General features: G+C 43.1%; 1 protein-coding gene across 4 annotated transcripts in view; it reads right to left on the reverse strand.

The window, feature by feature from the left end:
- Positions 1-83: 83 nt before the first annotated feature.
- KIAA0319 (KIAA0319 ortholog) overlaps positions 84-26,700 on the reverse strand; it is a 93,704-nt gene continuing 67,087 nt past the window's right edge. For 2 of the 4 annotated variants that reach the window (XM_032799545.2, XM_032799543.2), the window contains exons 15-21: positions 22,690-22,828; positions 20,180-20,339; positions 17,866-18,008; positions 15,824-15,946; positions 8,626-8,716; positions 6,089-6,177; positions 84-4,885 (exon numbers count right to left, since the gene is read on the reverse strand). In XM_032799545.2, the coding sequence (XP_032655436.1) occupies positions 4,707-4,885; positions 6,089-6,177; positions 8,626-8,716; positions 15,824-15,946; positions 17,866-18,008; positions 20,180-20,339; positions 22,690-22,828 (924 nt within the window). In that variant the 3' untranslated portion in view covers positions 84-4,706. Of the gene's footprint in view, positions 4,886-6,088; positions 6,181-8,625; positions 8,717-15,823; positions 15,947-17,865; positions 18,009-20,179; positions 20,340-22,689; positions 22,829-26,700 lie in introns of all 4 variants that reach the window. The other 2 variants (XM_032799544.2, XM_032799542.2) reach the window with 1 other exon arrangement.

Consider the following 26,700-nt stretch of genomic DNA (forward strand, 5'->3'; position numbering starts at 1 on the left):
GCACTTCCATTTCCTCAAGGCAATCTGCTGAATAAAATAAAAATAGCATCACATAGGCAAGCATGTCTGGCAGCACAGGGCCGTGGGGAGTGCCTTAACTACAGCTGTATCTGGTGCACTTAACAATGAGGCTGTTAAAGTTCCTTTTGTCCTCCCAGAAGAGAGTTGGAAATATATCTGACAAGTGTGAAACAAGAGATGAGATAACTGGGCTTGACAAATGTAACTTGGTCATGACCGTCAAACAACAGTTAAAATCAGCAACAGCTCTGGGGTTGAATTAGAAGACAGCGGCTTTGCTTTTACTGTTCTTGTCAGACATGTCCAGCTAAATTTCACCTCATACTGAAGAAGCACTTTGTCTGCCAAGATAAAAAAAAAAGGGAATCGGCTTGCTTATAGTGGCGTAGTTTGATGTTCTGTAAGTATGGATGCCCGCATATGCAACAATTAGTTTGTGGACTTATTAAATGCCTCTTATAGTAAGGAGTGTGAGAATCTTCAATATATCAACTGCACTCAGGCTTAACTTCGAAGGGATGTGGGCAAGAACATAGTTGCCATGGTTGTCCTTATTAAGGTATTGATGCTTTCATGTAGAGCGTTGGCATTTCAACCCTCAGCTGCTTATATAGTAGGTGTGGGAATTTTCTGAGTAGTTCCCAGCACCCTGGGGCATTTTTAATATTTTTATTTTGTCTGTCAGAGTGGATCTTGAGTGCTTCAAGTCCAGCACAGTCCATAAAAATAGGCAGACTTCCCTACTCAGTTCCACCAATGCATTTAACCCTACCAGTTAACAGCCATGCCCTCCCAGTTCTGGGAATTGCCTGGGCAGAGACTCCAGGAATTAGCATTATTAGAAATAAAAATTACACTGATCCAAAATTCAGGGCTTGTTATATTCAGTCCTGAATGCCTGACAAAAAAAGTCATGCTAGACTTAAGGACCACTGAGGATATTAATATTTGATATCACAAATTCTCAGAACCAGAAAGGTATTAACATTTAACTTAAAAAGGAGAACTCCACAAAAATGAGCATGCTTGTTAGATGGAAATCAAAAGGCTTTGTCACGAGGGTCAAATGCCTGCAAGCAGAATGAACACTATTTAAAAACACCATAACAGAGGCTCAGAATAAATCTATATCACAAATCAGAAAAAAATAATAACGACAAAAAGAATGCCACCGTCGCTAAACAGCAGAACAGTGTAGGCCGTTAGAGGCAAAAAGGCATCCTTTCAAATTTGAAAGTCTAATCCTAGTGAAGATAGTAGGAAGGTGCCACAAACTCTGACAGGTAACATGTTCAAATATAAGGCAGGCCACAAAAGAATTTGAGAAGCAACTTGCTAAAGACACAAAAACTAACGGTAAGAATTTTTTTATGTACATTAGAAGCAGGAAGCCTCCCAAACAGACAACAAAACTACTAGAATACCAAGATGTGAAAGGAGCATTCAGGGAAAACAAGGCCATTGCAGAAAAGCTAAATGAATTGTTTGCATCGATTTTCACTGCAGAGGTTGTGGGGGTGATACCGACTTCAGAGCTATTCTCTTTTTACCACAAAATCGGAAGTACTATCCCACACTGATGTGTCAATAGAAGATTAAACAATAATAAGTCACCAGGACCAGATGGTGTTCACCAAAGAGTTTTGAAGTAACTCAAATATGAAATTGCAAAACTATTAACTGTAGTATGTAACCTATCACTGAAACTCTGCACCAGCTGACTGCAAGATAGTTAATTTAACACTGATATTTAAAAAGGGCACCCAAGGAGATCTTGACTATTGAGCCTAATATCACTACCACGCAATTTGGTAGAAACTGTAGTAAAGAAAAGAATGATCAGACACAAATAAACACAATTTGTTATGGAAGAGACAACAGACTTTTGTCAGGGCAAGTCATTGCCTCCATCAATCTATTAGAATTCTGAGGACATCAACAAGCATGTGAATATGGGTGATCCAGTGTACCTGGATTTTCAGAAAGCCTTTGACAAGGTCCCTCACCAGAGGCTCTTAAGGAAACTAAGTAATCATGGGATAAGAGGGAAGGTCCTCTCACGTATCAGGAACTGGTTAAAGGATCAGAAACAAAAGGTCAGAATAAATAGTCAGTTTTCACAATGGAGAGCGGTAAACAGCAGGGTCCCCGAAGGATCTGGGACCTGCGCTGTTCGACATATTCATTAATGATCTGCAAAAAGAGAGTGAACAGTGAAGTGGCAAAGTTTGTAGATGATACAAAATTATTCAATATAGTTAAATCCAAAGCTGACTGCAAAATATTACAGCAAAATGGCAGATGAAATTCAACATTGATAAGAGCAAAATAATGCACTTTGAAAAAACTGGGTTTATTTTTCTTGAGTACTAACAGCTAATTTATAATCCATCATTATATATGTGTAGTTGGTGTTATATTTTCCAATCTTCCCTCATAGGTCATGTTTTCTAAACCCTTAGTTATTTTGTTGCTCTTCTCTGGATTTTCCCAATTTGTTCACATCTTTCCTGAAATGTGACGCCCAAGACTGGACAGAATACTCCAGCTGAGGCCTAATCAGCGCAGAGTAAAGCGGAAGAATTATTTCTCGTGTCTTGCTTACAACATTCCTGCTAATACATCCCAGAATGAGGTTTGCTTTTTTTGCAACAGTGTTATATTGTTGACTCAGATTTAGCTCGTGATCCACTATGACCCCCAGATCCTTTTCTGCAGTACTCCTTCTTAGCTCATAGGCAGTCATTTCCCATTTTGTGTGTGTGCAACTGATTGTTCCTTCTTAAATGGAGTACTTAAGATGAAATTCAATAAGGACAAATACAATTTACTTCAGACCATTTCTCCAGTTTGTCCAGATTATTTTGAATTTTAATCCTATTCTCCAAAGCACTTGCAACCCCTCCCAGCATGGTATCGTCCGCAACCTTTATAAGTGTACTCTCTAAGCCATTGTCTACATCACTGATGAAGATATTGAACAGAACTGGACCCAGAACTGCTACCTGCAGGACCCCACTTGTTATGCCCTTCCAGCTTGACTGTGAACCACTGATAATTACTCTCTGGGAACAGTTTTCCAACCAGTTATTCACCCACCTTATAGTGGCTCCTTCTAGGTTGTATTTTCCTAGCTTATTTATGAGAAGGCCATGTGAGACAGTATCAAAAGCCTTACTAAAGTCAAGACATACCACATCTACTGCTTCCCCATCCACAAGGCTTGTTACCCTGTGAAAAGACAGCTATTGAGTTGGTTTGACATGATTTGTTCTTGACAAATCCATGCTGTCACTTATCACCTTATTATCTATTAGGTCTTTGCCAATTGATTACTTAATTATTTGCTCCATTAACTTCCTGGGTACTGAAGTTAAGCATACCGTAGCCATGAACAAATGAAGTCCACATATAAACTGGGTTCTCCTTATACAGATCTCAAGGATGTGATAGGGCACTTCAAATATGGCACCCATGGGTGCTGAACAATAATTATGAACAACAGTGAGCTCAAAACTCAGAGAGTCTTGCCCTTCTTCCTGACCCAAGACAGCCAATTCCCTAGCAAAAAGTAAACCAAAAAAACCCTCTAATATTCAAGAGAAAGTTTCAGTCAGCCCTAACTAATCCTTACTGTGTGATCAAAGCCCCTGCTTCTTATATAGCTCTTTGTTACAAGCTTTTGCTCAGTAATAGCCTTGACACATTCTAACACTCCCCACTGACATATTCTAGTATCCATCTGAATTTAAGTGCATTAAGGGTCCAATCTTGGAAGGTCCTGAGCACCTTAAACTCCCATTTAAGCCAAAGGAAGTTTAGGATGTTTGACACATAGCAAGAGGCATGCAGGTGCTAAGTCCTCCCTGTCCTGCTCCTCTTTATTACATACCCCTGGCTTGGGTCTTCAGGCCCCAGAGGGAACAGAAATACAAGCCTCAGTCGTCATAATGGAAGAGAATAAAAGGCAGGATTTCTCTGCTGCAGTCATTTTTTTGATGTAAATATAGGGGGCATATGCTTTGTACTGGATACAAATGTATCACATTAGCTTGCAGCTGATTAAGTGAAACTGCTAGATAGTAAACATTCCTTAAAAAGAGAGGCATTTTCACCTTAGGAGCGCTACCCTAAAACCCACAGTCTTAAAGCAGAGCGTAGAGGCAAATACTATGTATTAAAAATGCTATTTTCTGTATTTTCTGTATCCAACTTAAAAACTGTATATGAAGATGGAGCTTGTAGCCAAACTCTCCTCTTTGCAGCTAGAAAGGAAACTCTGAATGTTGGCTTTTACTGTTTTACATTAGTTACATAACATAACAGTGCTCCTCCGAGTGACGGAAACAAAGTAAAGACACAGCCTCAGACAGTCACCGTTGTGAGTAACAGAACACGCCTGGCTCGGGTCATAGCAGTGATTCATTGGTCTGTTATAGGAAAAGTGTCTGCTGACACTTATACATAAATGTTCAGCACAGAGCAAAGGAGGAATTAAATGTGCTTCTTACACCAATGACAAGAGTTAGTTGTCTGTTTAATCCCGCCCATCACTATACTGGAATTTTACTTCATCTGCTGTTAGGATAAATTTTAGGAAGCTTTAGATTTTGAAAAAGAAAAGGTGGATCAACACTTTCTTGGTCTGTCAAATCAGCACGTCCTTTCATTTTACACTCATTCAATTATCTGTCTTTCGAGCTATAGGTAAAGGAAACTCCATTTTTGACAGAACCATTCATGATGTTCTTAGGATTCTCTCTTTCAACCTTTTCTCTGCTGAAGATAGTGTCCTGGTCGCTGTCGAACTCGGACTCTGAAACCATCAGACTGGAATTGTGTTCTGTACTTCTGTGTTTTATACCTGAAAATAACAAAACAAAAGATTCTCTGGAAAGTTTTACTTTTAAATTTAGTAACCTCTCCCCTGTGTAATGTTGTGCAAAGTCAGTGATGCTCTGCTGCACTGCCTCGAAGAGTAACTATTCAGACCACCATCCATATTAAAGATTCTACAAACACACACTAAATATCTGGGGCCAGATACTCCACTGACCGCAGTGGAGATTTACATATTGATACTACCTGAGCAGCCGGTGCATTGTGCCTTGTTCTGCCTTTATTTTACTACGGATGATCACAATTCATTTAAAGCATCTCATCACGCAGCACAGTACTTTCTAACAGCTTGAACCAATCAATTAAATCTACCACTCATACAGCTCTAAGATTGACCATGAAAAGTCTGTGCTCCTGGGTGAATTTATTACTTTTTAGGATGTCTATTGTTTAGGAGGTTTTCCTCCACTGCACTTGAAGTTTCCCCCCATTAGAATGAGGGAAATTAAAATTAAAGGCCTTTCATTGTAAATGGAAGCTGTTAACTAGGGGCATGCTCCAAAGCCCACTGAAGTTAAATGGGACATATTTGGGCCATGCAACATTGCTATGTATTAGCTAGAAAAGCGGGGTGGGGTGGGTTGTTTTTGTTTTTTGTTCTTTTTTTTTTTTTTAACATGTTACAAAGTTAAAAGTTGTTTTCATGTTTTCTTTTAAAATGAAGAATATATGTATGGAAAAGAACTTTGTAACTAACTGCTATAAAATTAAGAACATAACATAAGAACAGCCATACTGGCTCTTCTGACAGTGGCCAGGGCCAGGTGCCCCAGAGGGAATGAACAGAACAGGTAATCATCAAGTGATCCATCCTGTCGCTCCTTCCCAGCTTCTGGCAAACAGAGGCTAGGGACACCATTCCTGCCTATATTGGCTAATTGCCATTGATGGACCTATCCTCCATGAATTTATCTAGTTCTTTTTTGAACTCTGTTATGGTCTTGGCCTTCACAATGTGCTCTGGCAAGGAGTTCCATAGGTTGACTGTGCGTTGTGTGAAGAAATACTTCCTTTATTTATTTTAAACTTGTTGCCTATTAATTTCATTTGGTGACCCCTAGTTCTTGTGTTATGAGAAGTAGTAAACAACTTAAACAAAAATTAAGACAAACATAGGAGTTTAATGATCCACTTCTAAGAAAGATCCCAATTAAAAAATAAATCTTACCATATTTGGGCCTTAGCTCCATCCTCTCCTGGTCATCTATGTTATCTAGGATAGTGTATTTGGTTTTCTTTCTTATCTTTGTCCTCTTTCTGCTAAAAGGAAAGTTACCACCAGTAAATCAAGTTCTCATGCACAGTAAATAAATTCACACACATACTCTGAACAGGGACAGCCAAAGAGGCCAATTTTGCTCTCACAGTATCTCTACGCAGATGTAACTCCACCTATTTCAAGAGTCACTCCTGATTGATGCTGATGTAAATGGGAGCAGAATCTGCACCACAAAGTGCAAGTCTTTCTTTCATATGCAGAAAATGGGCAAAAGTGGGCCTGCTTAACTAGGGAACAGACATCTACACTACCTAGAGATGGCCTGAGACACACAGTTTGGTTCCAGGACAAAATTTTCCCAAAGCTTAGGGGTGTGTCCAGACCCAGCATTTTGGTTTAGCCCTTACAAGAGCAGAATTCAGATCTGAGTTTCCACCAAGTTTGGTTTGGGCCCATCGCTAACCAAAACCAATCAAAATGGAGATTTCCACCTACGCATGAAATCCCCCTACTGCTCTGGTCTGCAAAGACAACTGTCTCCTCATTTAAATCTTCCCTCAAGGTTCACGTCTCCCACATCGCCTATAAATTTATGTAATGGATTTATCCTAGGAGTTACTTGCTCGTTTACATGGGGGGAAGGGGCTGAATGTCAGAGAGGATAAGAACACTAGAAGGGAAGTGGAGAACTGCTGCCCGGGGGAAGATGAGGGGTTGAATGGTAGAAGGAGGAATGGGGAGGGGATTTAGCATGTACAATCAGGGACATATCTAACAGGATGTGCATTACTATCACTGATCACTTTGCTTGTATGCTGTATCCCTTTCCCAAACCTTTCCGCTGTCTGTCTTTTTTATATGATAAGCTCTTCAGGGCAGGGACTGAGCTCCCCCATTTGATAAGCATGTAGCAGGCAGTATTGCAACTTAAATAAATAAACAGTAATAAAAATAACTTGGACTCCGCACTCTCCGAACAGGCTGACTTAATCTGAGATGTTAATAAAGCTATCTAAAAAACAATCCAGTCCCTGGAAGCCCTGCATCATCTACGTATAAACTCCATGGGGCCAAGGATATCTCCTACCTCTGCCCCCCCTCCACAGTCCCTGCCCCTTCTCTCCACGTCGATCTCTGGACCAGTCAGATGCCCTCTGCAGAGTCTGAGGCAAATGAGGACAGAGTCATAGAGGCAGATGAGCCCCAGTTCCATGCAGGAGTTCCACCAGTCCTTGCCATGTGCCAGTCTCGGAGGTCCAACATCGGCCACCCTAGTGTCAGAGAAAGCAGTCCAAGGGGGACAGCTTTTCAAACAATATCCTCTACGTCTCACCAAAATGTCATTGTGGGGAAGACTAAACACCCAGTATCAGAGGGGTAGCCGTGTTAGTCTGGATCTGTAAAAGCGGCAAAGAGTCCTGTGGCACCTTATAGACGTACTGGAGCATGATCTTTCGTGGGTGAATACCCACTTTGTTGGATTCAACACCCAGACAATTCATTTTTTGTTTCATCAAAACAAACTGTCTCTCTACTGGGCAATGGCACCAATGACTTGCACCAGCAAGGACCAAGTGGACAAATTACTGACTATCTTGCTGACATGTGATTTATGCTTAAAAGTTAGGTCCGACACAGCTGTGTCGGTGAAGGGGCGAGAAAAAAAAAAATCACATCCTGGTCCACCGCAGCTATGCTAACCTAACCCCCAGTGCAGATGAGGTATATTGACAGAAGAATGCTTCTTTGTCCATAGCTACCGTCATTCATAGCTACTGCAGTTCCTACACGAATAGAAAAAAATCCATTCCATCAGAGTAGGCTGCTTTACACTATGCTGGCGTAGTGATGCTGATAGAGCTAAATCAGTGTAGTCTCTCTAGTGTAACCACACCTGAGACTGATAATGAGATCAGAAAAAGCATTAACAAGGCAGACAAAAAAAAGAGTTGGAAGCAGGGAAAAACTCCTGGGATAGACAGCATTAGCGTACTTTGTACAGACTAGTTTCCTTGGACCTGAGCCAGACCCAACCTCCCAAGCTATAGCCATTCTCCATGAAGTACCCTCTGCTTTAGAGTTTTCTTCCTCCAGGTCCAAAACAGCCCTAGTTTAGTGACCTTCAAGAGATACAGCTTTATCTAGGTGTGAGAGACTGGGAAGATTCTAGTGGGAGGATCTTAAAGATCTTAAATATGTTTTCAGCCGCTGGCCTAGGATATATGTTAATTATTAGGTGGAGAGGTGGTAGGTGGTTCCAGCAGTAGTCTCTTTTTATAACTGTGTTTTTAAAGTGTGTCAAGGAGCACCTCAGGCAAAGGACAGGTCTTACTTCTCAGTGGGGTAAGTATATAAACCCAAAGACAGAAAAATATCTACAGAGGACAGTAGAGTGTTTGAGAAGAGCAGAATCGTTTAATGCTGAGGTGCAGTGAAGTCACGTTACGTTTAAACACACTGCACTGAAAATGATACAAAACACATACCTCTTGCAGTAGCAGATGCAGAGCCACCCTAAGCTCACCATGAGCACAACCAAAATGAAAGTGGATACTGTCACATAGAGTATGCTCCATTCTAGAAAATAAAACAAAAGAGTGATGCGCAAAGGTATTATGAATGTAACTGTCTCAGTAACTGATCCCATGAGGTGGAGTGCGGCTTCATTTTTCATTAAGACTGACTGGAACTTGAGAGTTGTTCTCTTAAAAGGGAATCTGTAAAAATGACAACATCAGGGTCCCTATTTACCATTGCTGAATGCTGAGACTTAGGCCTGGTCTACACTATGCATTTATACCGAATTTAGCAGCGTTAAACCAATTTAACGCTGCACCTGTCCACACCACGAAGCCCTTTATATCGATTTAAAGGGCTCTTAAAATCGATTTCTGTACTCCTCCCCAACGAGGGGAGTAGCACTGAAATCGGTATTGCCATGTCAGATTAGGGTTAGTGTGGCCGCAATTCAACAGTATTGGCCTCCGGGAGCTATCCCACAGTGCACCATTGTGACCACTCTTGACAGCAATCTGAACTTGGATGCACTGGCCAGTAGACAGGAAAAGCCCCGCAAACTTTTGAATTTCATTTCCTGTTTGCCAGCGTGGAGAGCTCAGCACAGGTGACAGCAGAGCTATTCAGCACAGGTAACAATGCAGTCTGAGAATCGAAAACAGAGCTCCAGCATGGACCGCATGGGAGGTACTGGATCTGATCGCTGTATGGGGAGAGGATTCCATGTGCTAACAGAACTCCCGTTCCAAAAGACGAAATGAAAAAACATTTGAAAAAATTTCCAAGGCCATGATGGAGAGAGGCCACAGCAGGGACTCAGTACAGTGCCCTGTGAAAGTTAAGGAGCTCAGACAAGCCTACCAGAAAACCAAAGAAGCAAACATGGAAGGTCCAGGGCAGGGCCGCAAACATGCCGCTTCTACGCTGAGCTGCATGCAATTCTAGGGGTCTGCCACCACTACCCACCCCTGTCCGTGGATTCCGAGGTGGGTGGTAATCTCAGCCATGCCTGAGGATTCTGCGGACGGGGGAAGATGAGGAGGAGGAGGAAGGAGGACGAGCTTGTAGAGAGAGCACACAGCACTCCGTTCTCCCCAACAGCCAGGAGCTTTTTCTCAGCCTGACGGAAGTTCCCTCCCAGCCTCCAAAGCCACTATCCCAGACAATGAAGCCATGGAAGGGACCTCTGGTGAGTGTACCTTTGTAAATATAAAACATGGTTTAAAAGCAAGCGTTTTTTAATGATTAATTTGCCCTGAGGACTTGGATGCATTCGCGGCCAGTACAGTTACTGGAAAAGTCTGTTAACATGTCTGGGGATGGAGCGGAAATCCTCCAGGGACATCTCCATGAAGCTCTCCTGGAGGTACTCCAAAAGCCTTTGCAGAAGGTTTCTGGGCAGGGCAGCCTTATTCCGTCCTCCATGGTAGGACACTTGACCACGCCATGCATGTAGCAAGTAATCTGGTATCATTGCATGACAAAGCCTAGCTGCGTATGGTCCCGTGTTTGCTGGCATTCAAGCAACATCCATTCTTTATCTCACTGTGTTATCCTCAGGAGAGTGATATCATTCATGGTAACCTGGTTGAAATACAGGAATTTAATTAAGGGGACAGAGATGGCCATTCCTACTGGGCTGTTTGCCTGTGGCTTAAAAGAAATCCTTCCCTGCATTTAGCCAAGCAGGGGGAGGAGGGGGAGGGATTGGCGCTGAGCTTTTTCCGCATTTGGCTAGCAGGGATCTCTTCCCTGCTACCAGCCACGTGGTGTGCGGGGGGGGGGGGGGGGTGTGGCTTAGCAGTGATCTTCCATGATACCAGCCACGAGAAAGCGATCATGCCAGAGAAGGCGTAGTGGGGTGGTTTCTGCTGCTGCACGTTAACAGAAAGAAGCAGCACTCAACGGGCTTTGCTTGCTATTTGGAAAGGAGGGCGCTGGATATATGAAGGCTGCAGAAGCCGAAAGACAATGGCTTACCATGGCCATGCAAGCCGAAATTCTGCTGCCCGGACCTGCATCTGTGATCTCTAACACCAAAGCCGCAGGCACTCAATATTAAGATGCAAAATGCGACCTTGTACCGAGATCACATGTGCTATGTAAGTGAATAGTGTTGTTCACTGTGAAAGAGTATAACCATTGTTCTGTAAAATGTATCTTTTTAAATACTTCTCTCCCTTTTTTCCCTCCCTCATGCAGCTGCAAATTTTTCAAGCCTCCCTCCTCCATCCGAAGGCTATCTCAGATAAGGCAGCGAAAAAAAAAGACGCAAGACGAAATGTTCTCGGAAATCATGGAAGTGACCGCAATGAAAGAGCTCATCTGAATGAGTGGAAGGACATGGTATCAAAGTACAGGAAAGATGCCAGTGACCGTGAGGACAGGAGGGACCAACGTGAGGACAGGAGGGAGCGCGAGATGAGAGGTGGCAGCAGGAAGATCAGAGGAGGCGGCAGGAAGATGAGCAACGCGGGATGCAACTCTGGGCTGCTGCGTGATCAAACTGACATGCTCCGGCATTCTGGTGGAGCTTCAGGAACGGCAGCAGGATCACAGAGTGCCGCTGCAGCCCCTGTATAACCATCCTCCCCCTCACCATGTTCCTTAGCCTCCTCACCCCAGACGACTAAGAACGCAGCATGGGGGGGAGGCTCCATGCACCTGCCCACTCCACCCCAGTGGACAGCCCAACAAAAGGCTGTCATTATTTGAAATTTTTTAGTGGCCTTTTCCTTCCCTCCTATCTCCTCCCAAACCCCACCTGGGCTACCTTGTCAGTTCTCTCCCTCTTTTTATAATTAATTAATAAGAATACATGATTTTTAAATGAGAGTGACTTTTTTCCTTAGAAGCAAGCGTAATCGAAGGGGGAGGGTGGTGGCTTACAGGGAATGAGTCAATCAAGGGGGGGGGTTTCATCAAGGAGAAACAAACACAACAGTCACACTGTACCCTGGCCCAGTGATGAAACTGGTTTTCAAAGCTTTCTGATGCGCACTGCTTCCTGGTGTGCTCTTCTAATCGCCCTGGTGTCTGGCTGCACATAATCAGTGGCCAGGTGATTTGCCTCAGCCTCCCACCCCACCATAAAGGTCTCCCCCTTACTCTCACAGAGATTGTGGAGCACACAGCAAGCAGCAATAACAAAACGGGACATTGGTTTGGCTGAGGTCTGAGCGAGTCAGTAATGTGCGCCAGCGACGCCTTTAAACGGCCAAATGCACATTCTACCCATTCTGCACTTGCTCAGCCTGTAGTTGAACAGCTCCTGACTACTGTCCAGGCTGCCTGTGTATGGCTTCATGAGCCATGGCATCAAGGGGTAGGCTGGGTCCCCCAGGATAACTACAGGCATTTCAACATCCCCAACTGTTATTTTCTGGTCTGGGAAGTAATTCCCTTGCTGCAGCATTTAAACAGAGTAGTGTTCCTGAAGACGTGAGCGTCATGAACCCTCCCGGCCATCCCACGTGGATGTTGGTGAAATGTCCCTTGTACTCCTTTTGATCCACCTTGTTGTTGCAGACCATGGACAAAAGTACCCTTTTGGTTTATGTACCGGGTGCCTGGTATCCGGTGCCAAGATAGGAATATGCGTCCATTATCGACCACACCACAGTTAGGGAATCCGCATTGCAGCACAGCCATCCACCAAATCGACCTGCCAATTTGCCCCAGAGTCACAATTTTATAGCAGCAGACGCTTAATGAGTTGCAACACAAGGCAGCCCCCACAGTTTAGATTTGCCCAACTCCAATGATCCCGACTGACGGTAGCTGTCTGGTGTTGCAAGCTTCCGAGGGAATTGCCACTCGCTTCTCAACTGTGAGGGCTGCTCTCATCTTGGTATTCTGGCGTTTCAGGGCAGGGGAAAGCAAGTCACAAAGTTCCATTAAGTGCCCTTACGCATGCGAAAGTTTCGCAGCCACTGGGAATCGTCTCACACCTGCAAAACTATGTGGTCCCACCAGTCTGTGCTAGTTTCCCGGGCCCAAAATCGGCGTTCCATGGCTAGAACCTGCCCCATTACCAGCATGATCTCCAAAGCGCAGGGGCCTGCGGACTGAGAGAATTCTATGTCCATCTCCTCATCATTCTTGTCGCCGCACTGCCGTAGCCGCCTCCGCCTCAACTGGTTTTGCAGGTCCTGGTTCAGCATTGACCGCATGAGAATGCGCGAGATGTTTACAACATCCATGATAGCTGTCTTGAGCTCAGCAGGGTCCACGCTTGCCATGCTATGGCGTCTGCACATTTCACCCAGGAAAAAAGGCGCAAAACGGTTGTCTGCTACTTGCATGGAAGGAGGGGTGAGGGAGGGGTGAGGCTGTATCCAGAACCACACGCGACAATGTTTTTTGCCCCATCAGGCACTGGGATCTCAATCCAGAATTCCAATGGGTGGGGGAGACTGCAGGAACTATGGGATAGCTATGGAATAGCTACCCACAGTGCAATGCTCCGGAAATCGACACTAGCCTCGGTACATGGACGCACACTGCCGAATTAATGTGTGTGTGGCCATGTGCAATCAACTTTATATAATCTGTTTTAAAAAAACTGTTTCTGTAAAATCGGAATAATCCCGTAGTGTAGACATATCCTTAGACTTCTGGATCAAATAGTCACAGGTCGTAAGTAAAATATATTTTTTCTCCTGCCAGCCCAGCAAATTCAGCCTGAGATCTGAAAGTCAAACTGGGTTCTTTCCAGCCTGGGCATTTCACCCAAGTGAGGTGTGTACCTTTATGCACCTTCTGTACAATACTGCTGTGATAGGACATGTGATTGATGATAGTGTGCCGTTAAGAAAAAAATATCATATAGGATCAGGGAGATCCCTCCTGCAGCCCAACGTCCTGCCTAAACCCAGAGCCTCCTCCTGAACCCAACTCCCTCCCAGAGCCTGCACCCCAACCCCCTGCCCCAGGCTCAGCTCAAAGCCCTCTCCCACACTCCAAATCCCTCGGCCCCAGTTCAGAGCCCGCATCCCAACCCTCTGCCCTAGCCTAGTGAAAGTGAGTGAGGAGGGATGGAGTGGGCAGGGCTTCAGAGAAGGGGCAGGGCAGAGGGCAGGGCAAGGGTGTTTGGGTTTGTGTGATTAGACAGTTGGCAACACTATGTACATACACATGGGTCCAGATTCTGATACCCTTGCTCATGGGGAGCAGTATCTTATTCCTCAAGTGATCCTATAGAAATTAATCAGACTATTTGAGGAGTAATGTATTTCTCATCATAAGAGTAGGAGACTCTGTCCCATGCAAAGAATAGAATTGCATTTTGGCTAAACTAATGCTATTAAAATTTTCTAATTAAATTAAGGCCATTAAAACTAAGTATAGTAGAGATTTCAAATAGGATGTCAAAGGGGTGTCCTAAAAAAGAAGTGATAGTCCTGTCAAACCATAAAATGTAAATCAGTGACAACTAAACTCTATTTTCCAGAGGTAACTGTAATACATGTGAGATTAATGCAATTAAAACAATGGTGAAAGTGGTCAAATAAAAAAAGCGAAGTTTTTAAAACTGACCAGACTGTTTAGTATAAAACACAAGCATTTTGTAGCTACTGCTACAAATATCTAGGCCACCGTATTAAAACATGATGCACAAAACACATCCACCAGAATGCTGTTGTGAATTATCGCTGTGTTGTTCCTCTTACCCTGAGCAGAAATCAGAAACTCTCAAGCAACTGCAGGTGCAGTACCGGGGTTATCTACAGAAACATCCATCTGGTCCAAAATAATTTCAAAGTGTCCCAGAAGTGACATTTAACTATTTTTATACTTTTCTCCTAAAACCATTATGCAAAATTTGAAAAAAATATTTTAAAATGACATCTAGTATTATTTAGAAGATTCTCAATCACTTTAAACTCTCATGCAGATCATCTTCCACAATGTAATATTGAAGGCCTGGACACCCAGAGAGCCCTCTAATTTTTTTTTGTTATTCATTTTCTAATTTTCTCCATTTCCACAAGTAATATAACTCCAGCTGTGAGGTGCATTATTCCTTCCTTCTGTGCATGTAACTGCTAATGCCAGTAATGGGGTCATAGCACACACATGGAGCTGCCAGGCCTGTGAGATGTCCTGCAAGTTGCTGAGTTCCCTCTACTTTGACTGCAGTTAGTGGTAGTGAGGTGTTCTGCACCTTACAAAATGCAACTCTGACAAACTGTTTCGGGGAAAAATAAATCTTAACAGTCAAGGGGGAAAAGAAATGCAGAAAATCTCCAGTATACATTAGCAAGTTTTACCAAGTAACAAAAGTTTACACTAACATTATCTCTATCTTTTTTTCTAAGCTTTGCCTGTTACATAAAAATAATTTCCCCTTTAAAGAAGCAGTTACATCAAGGTCAATCCTGTAAGGTGCTGAGCACTCTGGTCCCATCTGGCAATTATGCATATGCTTTAGTTAAGCACATGAGAAGTCCTACTAATGTCAATGAGACTGTTCGTGTGCTTCAAGTTAAACAGGTCCCTAAGTGTTTTGATGGATCAGGCTAGAGCAGTGATTCTCAAGCAGGGGTACCTGTATTCCTGGGGGTACACAGAGATCTTCCAGGGGTCATATCAACTCACCTAGATATTTACCTAGTTCTACAACAGACTACATAAAAAGCACTAGTGAAGTCAGTACAAACTAAAATTTCATGCAATGACTTGTTTATGTTCTATATACTATGTATTAAAATGTAAGTACAGTATTTATATTCCAATTGATGTATTTTATAATTATATAGTAACAATGAGAAAGTGAGTAATTTTTCAGTAATAGTGCACTGTGACACCTCTGTATTTTTGTATCTGATTTTGTAAGCAAGTAGTTTATAAATGAGGTGAAACTTGGGGTTGGGGGTACGCAAGACAAATCAAACTCCTAAAAGGGAGTACAGTAGTCCGGAAAGGTTGAGAGCCACAAGGCTAAAGGGCCTGACAACGTGCAGAATGAAGCCCATATGGACTTGCTTCTCTCATGTCATATGACTGCATTTCCTTGTTTGGTTGGTTGGTTCTGAAAGATCAGTTAGGTATATTGTTCATTGTTTTTCAGTATGCATAATATTCATAGATACATTTACAGAACTGCTACACACAGGAAAGGGGAATCATTCTTGGAACATCCCACACAATGCCATCCAAACTCACCACAATTACTCTCTCCATCATTCAGGTAACGTTGGATCAAGTTCTCCATCCACAGCTGATAGCAAATACAACGCTTTGTGATGGGGTCACAGTGACCATGTCCAGAGCATTTTAAAAGGCAGACTAAGAACAGAACAAAGGTGAAGATAATTACAGTGTAAAAGGGCAACCTGTAAAGCACACTCTGTTGAGGCATTAATGGATGGGGGAGGGGATGCATGATGCATTCTCTTGCCCACAACTCCAGTGCAGAGACTGACTAATGAAAAGGTCACTTAGAAATCCAATGGTGGAAATTTCACTGATGTGTTTCCATGAATCATTAGTAGACAAATATACCCCGAACCATTGCTTTTACTGTCACTGATAAACAGAACCACTGCTGGTTCCTAATCGTCCAGTCATTTGTTGGGGGTCTGAGTTAGGCCAACTTACTTTAAAGGCACAGCAGCCTGGTGGGCAGGATCACAAAGATGAAAATATATTATCCAGCTGAATAGCCAGCCAGGTAGCCAATGTTAATTTACTGACACTAGACCTGGAGATCAACCTGGGTCAGGGAGTTCAGTTTTATTTGTTTATGTATTATTTATTGGTAATTCCATGGTGTATAGTCTCCAGAATACCTGAGTACTTGAGAAATATGAATGTTCCCAGACACCACCATAATGATCATCATACAAATACCTGAAATAAATGTAGCATCAGAACTCCTTAGGGCACAGCGTTCATATAGTTAATTTTTAATTGCTGGAAATGTACCAAGAGGTAGCATGGTGTGCATTTTATCAAAATATAAAACAGTCAAAATAAACTGCTTTCCAAAAAAAATACGTAAAACTTGCAGCAGCTTTTTTTTTTTTTGCCTGAAAATTTTTAGTTACATAGCAGGTTAAGTGAATACAAATTTGAAAATTATACCTCGTTTTCTTCTGTTTCAAAGTAAAAAAAAAACACTTAATTTTTACCGTATAACAGCTATAGTTTTTTCCTCAGGGAGTAAATTCAAAAATAAAACCTATCAATCAATGACTATTTTAGAGCTTCAGTTTATATCTCTCCCCTTGCATTCTCATCTTACAAAAAACCTCCCCTTTGGCTATAAATTATAACAAATTCAGATCTGTAATGCCTGTGTCACAAAGTGTTCTATTTCCCAGCAGCACTGCGACTTTATGGGAGATTAAAAACTTGAAACTTGGCTTGAAAGCCCAACCATCATTGTGAAAAGATCTCTCTCATTATGAAGAAACACGAGGGGCCTGTCTACACTACAATATTTACCACATTAGGGGACTGGGTTATAATATAATGATGGCCTGACCATTTCGCCTGGGGAGCTAGGAACAAATCATATTATAACTCCATTGGGGAATAGTGTAACAACTTCAAAGGAATAAGGGATATAACACAAATTCTATATTACGGTTACAGTCTGGTTTGTCCCATCCACAGAGTAAGAACAGTGTTAGATCACAGCTGGGATAGTACAGTGTTATAACATGGTTTCCCAACATGGAAGTTTCTTAGTATACAGTAAATAAGCCATAGGCCTTGGCTACACTGGCTCTTTACAGCGCTGCAACTTTCTTGCTCAGGGGTGTGAAAAAACACCCCCCTGAGCACAGCAAGTTACAGCGCTGCAAAGCACCAGTGTAAACAGTGCCCCAGCGCTGGGAGAGCTCCACGGGGAGGTGGAGTACCTGCAGCGCTAGGAGAGCTGCAACCACATTCACACTTCAAACGCTGCCGCGGGAGCGCTCCCATGGCAGCGCTGTACACTTGCAAGTGTAGCCATACCCTTAGTTACATAATGATTGACAGCCATCATGCTTTCCTTTTAAAGATACAAGTGGCAAAGAGTAAGTAACTGGCAAAAGTCTGTCCTAGATATTTCAAGCATTATCAGCCTCATTATTCAGAAAACTGAATGCAAAATGGTGTAGAAAGGAAGGTCCTGCATACTGTACAATGTTGCTATGCTAATTAATATTCTAATGGCTGTAAAACTCAAGAAATAGGAAGCAGCAGGCAGAACATACCAGCTGTGTCAACCCGCAGAACTTTAAAAAGCAGGAAGTCAGCCTTCTCCTTTAGCAGCTGCATGTGCAGCATCCGTGCGACATCTGAAGCCTTTATTACTTTGAAAGGATGCCCATTCTGCACATAGAATACAACCGCTGTGCTGCAGAGAGAACACACAAATGAAATTAAGATCTATGTTCTCCAAGGAGCTAATATTTTTCAATTTGATTGTAGGAGCCCATACTCTGGAAATTATAAGTTTAAAATCATTGTCTTTGGTGTATAGATATCATTTAATCTGCCACTGAGTTAAGCAAATTCATCACAGTGACATGGCTTTTGCACTACCATTCAGTTCAGGAGTAATAACAGTTCTCTAGCTTCTCAGCTTCATGGGAGAAAGCTGAGGAGAGGGGGACACACTCTTCCTTCCCTCGTCTTCCCATCTGTTAAACTTCCAGACCCATTTCAAAGCCCTCTCCCTCACCCCACTGTGCTTTCCCACAAGCATCTAAGTTCTGATCCAACACCCACCGCAGTCAATGAGAAGACTGGATCAGGGTATTGGGGGACTGGCAATTAAGAGACAGCCCATCTAAAACCATTATGTCATGTTATGCTGCATTTGGGTGGGATGCTTTGGGGGGGTTTTGGGGTGTGGGGTGGAGTCTTTTAGTTGGAAATTAGTCATTGGGGTTTGAAATACTGTAGTGATGGTATTAGATCCCCTGCTCCAGCCCTGATCCATCTCCTGCTCTCCAAACCCTTCGATCACAGCCCAGAGCACCCTCTTGCACCCCAAACTCCTCATCCACAGCCCCACCCCAGAGCCTGAACCCACAACCAGAGCTCACACCCCAACCCCGATTTTGTGAGCATTCATGGCTCGCCATACAATTTCTATTCCCAGATGTGGCCCTCAGGCCAAAAAGTTTGCCCATCCTGATATATACACATTTTCCCAGGCTACTCAGAAGCCAGGTAGACTGCTGAGCATGCTCAGTGAGCTTCTGCTCACCCAGGGGGCGAGGTCCCCAATACTGATTGTGAAAAACCATCTAAAGCACCCGAGGCATCAAAAATTTTAAGAAGGGAAACAAAAAGTAGCTTTGATCATACAGACCTCGGCCAGACAAGTACATTTGTTTAATGAAACATTTGCTTATTGTGACAGTTTGTGTGTCTCACTCCATTTAGCCTTCGGAAGGACAAAAGACAGTAAATTAAACAAAGACATCAAGATAAATACATGCGTTTCTTTGAAATAGAGGGAAAGATGTGAAAGAAGGGTCCGCAGGGAGACCCTTTTTTAAAATGAGGTTCTCCAGTTCCAGATTCCTACCTCAGGGATTTTACCACCTGTAGAAGAACTTCTATTGCTAAAATATATGCTCCAGGGAAATCTCTCTCAACTTCTCTTTAGTCTTCCATGCAGCTTGCCAAAAAGCTACTAGTGATGAGCTTTGGCAAAGGCAAGAAGAATCACAAGCTCATTTACTAGTTTTGAAAAGTAAAAATTGTCTTTTAAAATCTAACTTCTGCCATCCTGCAGCCCCACAAAATACTGTCAGTGAAAAAAGCCTTCTTGAAAGGAAAATCTGCTTATAGTATTTTGCTGGTATAACTTATATCAGTTCTTCAAGCAAAATAAGTTATACTGGCAAAAGCACTTTTATGCCATTATAACTGCATCTATAGTATAGTATAGATGCAGTTATAATGCTAGTATAGTAATGTTGTCATAAAAAAAATTATATATAACAATCACATCCCTGACATTGCTAAATTAGCAAAAGTTTCTAGTGTAGATCTGGCCTCAGTGTAGCTTATTTATAAAATGTATACAAGTCCTAGTTTCTTGAAGAGAGCTGGTAAAAAATGGGACATAGACATCTCCCTTTTGCAAAAAGCTTACATAAGGCTCAATAGCCCTGTCCCAAGAAGCAACTACCTTGGGCTGCTTCTCTCTCGGGTGCCTCTTTTCCTCTCTCAGCCTCATCACTTTTCACCTGGGAAACCCCTCATCCAGTACTCCCCCTTGGACTGCAAGATTTGGAAAAGATAGTGCAACGATTTTGTGCAGCTTCTCTGCAACGCAAAAGAAATTCAGAAAGGTCTAACAACCCAGACAAAGAAGAGTGCTTTATGCAGCACAATATCCCTTAATGACTCTCTGGGTGCAGTAACTGTAGAGTTTCCCTACGTACTTACACACAAGTGACCCCTAACATGCAATCCATTAGAATCTATTACAATATTTTAACTTTTATTTTATGATGTCACAGGGGAGCTGTCACCTCCATAATCCTACGCATCCTGATATCTGCATACCTTAAATCTGAATAGGCTTGTATCTTCTGAACTTTGATGTCTGAATCCAAGACATTCAGCAGCACTGCTAGCTGTCTCATCAGGGTGTCCTTCTGTTGCTCAGTCAGCTGGCCAACTGCAACTTGCAAAATCAACTCCACCAGACCATTTTTTTTAGGGTCTGAGAAAACAATAAACACAGGTTTTTTTCCAGAGACTGGTAAATATTTCAGGTTTCAGAGTAGCAGCCGTGTTAGTCTGTATCCACAAAAAGAACAGGGGTACTTGTGGTACTTTGTTAGTCTCTAAGGTGCCACAAGTACTCCTGTTCTTTTTGTAAATATTTCAGTATTGACTGAAGGTTGTGATTATTAACACAGGTTCCCCTAACCTTGATCTTTATGGGGGAAGGCAATTTGGAAGGGTACTTAGTTAATTTTGAAACATACCAGAATATCTAAGTTTCTATCTCATTACCTTCTACCCCAGTTAGTTACAATCCAGCACTGTTTCTACAGACAGGAATGAGAATCAATGAACCTTTTCAGCTAATACCAAGTCTCTTCACCAGCTGCCCTGCAGGGGTTGCTCATGTATAAAGAGGCCCGACCCAGGTAGTTAAGTCAGTGGTTCTCAACCAGGGGTACACAGAGATCTTCCAGGGGGTACATCAACTCACCTAGGTATTTGCCTAGTTTTACAGCAGGCTACATAAAAAGCACTAGTGAAGTCAGCACAAACTAAAATTTCATGCCGACAATGATCTGTTTATAATGCTTATATATTATACACAGGAATGTAAGGACAATATTTATATTCTAATTGATTTATTTTATAATTATATGGTAAAAATGAAAAAGTGAGTAATTTTTCAGCAATAGTGCACTGTGCCACTTCCGCATTTTTATGTCTGATTTTGTAAGAAAGTAGTTTTTAAGTGAGGTGAAACTTGGGGGTAGACAAGACAAATCAGACTCCTGAAAGGGGTACAGTAGTCTGGAAAGGTTGAGAGCCACTGAGTTAAGTCACAGTGCTTGAGTTTAGTGCTTAAAACCCCGAGAGTGAACTCACACTCATTTATATGTGATCCATGCAGGGCCGGAGCTTGCATTTAGGCGGCTTAGGCAATAGCCTAGGGCGCCAGCAGTATTAGGGGGCGGCAGGCGGCTCCGGTGGAGCTGCCGCAGTGGTGCCTGCGGACGGTCGGCTGCTCCCGTGGCTGCAGTGGAGCTGCCACAGTTGTGCCTGCAGATGGTCGGCTGGCACCGGAGCCGCGGGAGCAGCCGACCATCCACAGGCAGGACTGCAGAGCCGGGGGACCAGAATGCAGGGCGGCGAAATGGCCCCATGCCTAGGGCGCTCAAACCCCTAGCGCCGGTCCTGGATCCATGTAAAACAAGCCTGATGTCATCTTCTCCTAAAAGCCTCCCTAAATGCTGTCTCATTGGTCTTTAAGGCCCAGAGTCAGGAAAAGCACTTAAGCATGTGCTTAAATCCATCATTACTGGGACAACATGTGTTTAAGTGAGTCTAAATGAGGAATATAAACTTGGAACAGAAAAGTTTGACACATTTTTGAGGCAAATTTACCTCAATAATTGTAGCTTTTGTTAAATATAATAAGAACATAAGAATGGCCATATTGGGTCACTCCATCTAGCCCAGTATCCTGTCTTCCGATAGTGGCCAATGCCAGGTGCCCCAGAGGGAATGAACAAAACAGGTAATAATAATATTTTGCCCTCCTACGGGGCTTTACAAACATCACAAGTGACATAGTAAGTATTATCCTGATTGTACAGATCAAGAAAACATGGCAGAGAGGCTAGGTGACTTGGCCACAATCACACAGGCAATCCGTGGCAGAACCAGGATTAAAATTAAGATCTCCCAAATACGCGCCCCATGCCTTCATCACAAAACTCTCCATCCCCAAATAAGTTGTATAAAAAAATTAAAAGCAAGAGAAAACATTTCAATTTATATCTATTAAAGAATTCCAACTGAAATAAAGTCTTATTTAAACAAACAAAGATTCCGCAGAAACATTTTTGCACCCAAACATGGAAACTGGACGTGAGAACCAGGAAGTGTAACTGAGTGGTAAGTGACTGAAAGTAAAAGTGATTGGTCCCTTTACCTTGTCCAAACTGACTGAAATGCAAAACTGAAACAAATAATGGAAAATAAGTAATGTAGATACATCTTTCAGTTTTAATAAAGAAAAGGTGTTACCTGTAATATAATCAGGATAGCAACTATTTTTAAACTATGGGGCCTGATTCTCCACAGACTGAAAAGGGTGCAAGCATCTATACCTGTGCAAAGTGGACATACAATAGTATCACCAATGCATGTAAAGGGAGAATTCAGATGACAGTATTTTACAACCACTTTAAACAGGTGTAAACAACAATGCAAGGCGGTGCTGAATCAGACCCATGATTTTTAACCTGACAGGATCTTGCCAGCAGCAAAGAAAAGAATGTGGAGGTATACACAGCTTATAGATGACCTTTTAATGATCATACCAGGCCGCACTTCAACAGTGGCAGTGTCAACAGCTGAATCTCCTTTAGCATCTGTGACTTCCAAGTGAAAAGTATAGAGTCCTTCTACAAGATTGGTTAGCTGCAGAACTGCCTCATGGTCTGAGCCATGTATCACATCCTGCAAAAAAAGATAGCAGCAGAGGGTTATACTCCTTGAGAGAACAGAAGCTTGCGAGCTGTACATCAATCTAGCTGCAGAATGTGAATTCATAGATTCCAGGGCCAGAATGGACCCTGTGATTATCCAGTCTGGGCTCCTGTATAACACAGGCCATTGAGCTTCTCCAAAATAATTCCTAGAGCACATCTTTTAGAAAAACATCTGATCTTGATTTAACAATTGTCTGCAACGGAGAATCCTCCACAAAGCTTGCCCTTGGACCTTCAAAACAAACAACAAAGGGACCACCCTGAAAGAATCCTTCCCGGGATTCCCAGGATTTACAATGGACCAGTGCAAGTATGGGAAGTGTTAATTAAGCTATGTCTACACTGCAAATGGAGGTGTAATCTGCAGTTTGTGTAGACATACCCGTGCTAGTTTTAATCTAGTTAGCTCTCTAAAAATAGCAGTGAGGACATAGCACAATGGGTTTCAGCATGGACTGTACAAGCCACACCTCTGCGCCTCCTCACTGCTATTTTTAGCAAGCTAATTAAATTAGAGATAGCACAGGTATGTCTGCACAAACTGCAAATTACACCTCCAGTTGCAGCACAAACATAGCCTTAATGCTGTGTACATGCCCATGCAATGTGGTCACCTTCGATAAAGCTAGTAAAAGGAGATTGTGTGTTCAAGGCAGACATACAGTACTTAGATGTGATTGTTACAGCTGTCCCCCTGCTAGCATTCCTCTTTCCCTTCTCTTTTCTGTTTGTCCTGGGTGGCCGCCCCTCCCGGCCATTGTGCTAACTAAAGTCACAGCCCTATTCATAGGATGGCTTGTACAGACTAACTGGAGCCACTGCCCTGCCTAGGGAGGGGGCTTCTTGCTTCTTTATTTGACTACTTTGTTCAGACCCGGGCTCGGTGTGGCGGGTGCTGCCCAGAAATGCAAGACCTGAAGTGGCCAACTAATTAAGCATATGGGTCATACCTGTGGCTCAGAACATGCCCAGGCATGCCTATGCTGAGCGAGAATGTCAATGCAATCTAAGCTGAGAAGATGTTAGAAAGACACAGTACCAATTCTCTGCTCAAAGAAAAATATGTAGTGATGAGAGTGAATAAAAAACATCTCTATCTGATAGCAAGTATAAGCTGAGAGAGAGTAGAAGGACTGTCTCATTCGACACAAGCTTTGCCAATTGCTGATTTTAGTACTACAAACAAACAAGAGAGGAGATGCACTCTCGGTTAAATAATAATATAAAAATTACCCTCTCTAGGGATTAGCTCTAAATTAATGAATAATTATGAAACACATAGAGTGGGTCAGTGCTGGGCATCATGAATTGGTAATTTGCAATGAGGTCATAAGCATTGTTATGAAAGCCGACAATAGGTGGATCCAATATTTGTTGAATAGTGTGTGGTTGGCATTCGGGACAGGAGGAGTGGGAATGAGAGTACTTCACGATGGTTCCTTTACATTAGTATCTTTTAATTTCGAATATAGATCTTATGTATGTTGTAGTGTGTAGGTATGAACAATTATGCGATAAAGAGTACCACAATCTGCAATTATGGGCAGATTTCAGAGAACGTCGACTGGTACATGCCCACTCTGCCCTTCCCACTCAACAATCGTATAAATAAGATAGGGCAAGTATTCACAACTGGGCAAATACACCTGTGGCCAGTCAGCAGCAAACATACCACTGGACACCAGGGGCAATGGTCACACTCGAAAGCTAGTTAAAAGAAGGTGTCACAACATACAGGGTACTTTAATTATAAGGGCGGCCTCCCGACGATCCCTTGTTCCCTTCCGTCGGTGTCCTGGTTCCTGCTGCCCTTTCGCCATTTTTTGTGGCTCACTTAAAGGGGCACAGCCGTCGATTCATCGGATGCTGGGGACAGGGACGAATGGAGGCCCGGGGCCCTCGAGTGAGGGGCCTGCGGGCTTGCGGGATGTGACGACTGGGTCAGACACTCGGGGCTCGGGGTGGCGGGGCGGCCAGAAGGCAGACCTGAAGGGCCAACTAAGAACAAGGTCAGCGGCCAGAACTATGCCAGCAGCCGAGCGGACGGCAAGGCCTGCTCCTCCTTTCCGCCTCCCTGGTATCAAGAGGACCAACCAAAACTGGTGGAAACTGCCTGAGTGTGCCTTAAGCCGACTCGGACAGACCTTCGAGAGGCCTGCTTGTGCCACCGTGATTCAGATGGGGCTTGGGGCCCCTCTCCGCTCCGTGGGTTTTTGAGCGTACCCCAGTAACTCCCCTCAAAACAACGAATTTGTGCCTGAGAGCTGCCGGATTACGAGAAGCGAAGGAGTCTCTCTCCATCCTCCGATGGCCGCGTTCCGCTCTATGTTCGCGCTGTCCTGGGATGGGAAGACTCCTCTCTCTTGCAGACTCCCCCTGTCCTAGCTGCTGCCTTGCGTCCAGCAGACAGACCAACTAACCTCTGGTCGTGACTAGAATCTGTTTCTGGCTCCGCACTCCTTTGCTGCGAAAAATAAGCCTGTGCCGCTGCTAAGCTGGCCTGCCTGACTGTATCCTGGGCTGACAGCTCAGCACCCCACTGCTGCAGCACCAGTTACAAACCGCCCCCCCGGCTACCTGAGCACACACCACTCTGCCTCTGGAACTGCTCCCCTGCCCGATCAAAGAACGCATAGTGAAGTCACTTTAGATCAGAGTCTTAGTCTAGATAAGTTGTATTTCATTTGCATAGTTTGTTAAGTAGGTTTAGAAGAATTGTTTGTATTATGTTCTGTAAGTGGTTAAAAAAATTGTGATTGTGTTCTGTACTATGCTAATTTGTGTAGTCTTGGTTAAGTTAGATCATAATAAGATTGCTGTTTCTGTATAATTGTGGTTAAGTCTGTCTCCCGCTGCCCCAAAACTCAATTGTATTACTGAAGTCTAGCATAAAACCCCATGTTTACCATTTTTCTCTCTAACACACCTCACATTTCCCATAACTGTTAGTCGACAATAATGTGCGGCTATGAACACCCTTGCACAGAATTGGTACTACTGTAATTTTACTGTTCATGTAATGTACAACTTATTACCACTATGTACCCACTATTAAAACCCCTATACCTATTTACAAAGAAACCCCTCCTCAATTGTCTAACAAACCCATACCCTCACTATTGAATTTCCCTTTTTGCATTTTCTTAATAAAGTTTATTTTACACCCACTAGTGCAAGTAGTTGTCCCCAATACCCTACCTGCTGGAGGGTCAGAGCCACTGTTGAAAAGAAGATTCCGTCTATATTTTTTTTTTCAATTTATACTAATATTCTAATTCTATCTCCTTGAGCTAAACATCCTCTCCTTCTTGTTTATGCCTTATATTCAGACTACACTCCTTGTGTTAAGCTAAGCTATTTAGTGTTAAATGAGTCCTGCCTGCATCCTGTAAACTTGCCATTACCGTATTGCCCTGGCCTCTTCTTTGTCAACAGTTGTTGAACGCATTCTACAACAACATCATACTTCACCTTTTGGGGCGAAGCCAGACTTGCACCGTGCCCTTACTTGTTAAACTTTGCCTGCATCAGAAAACACACACAGTTTGGCTCCGTCCCTGTGACACTTCTGTAATGATAGTGGGACTTAGCCTGCCCTGCATGTGCAGCAGGAAGGAGAAAGAAAACAAATCCGTGTACCTTATACACCCGTAACCGCCTGATCCTCGAAGCTCTCTCTCAGCTCACGTGTTTCAAACAGAGTTTCTACGTTTGCGTCATGTTTGTTTTATTGTACGTATCGGTTATCTAAATCGCATCCTTGTATAAATATTGTTAGGAGATATTTAGTCATGTGTTTTAATTTTAACCCTATTACGCTATCATACCGCTTCCCTACCC

Source organism: Chelonoidis abingdonii, chromosome 2 (genome assembly GCF_003597395.2).
Source record: "Chelonoidis abingdonii isolate Lonesome George chromosome 2, CheloAbing_2.0, whole genome shotgun sequence".
In the NCBI taxonomy this organism is placed as follows: Eukaryota; Metazoa; Chordata; order Testudines; family Testudinidae; genus Chelonoidis; species Chelonoidis abingdonii.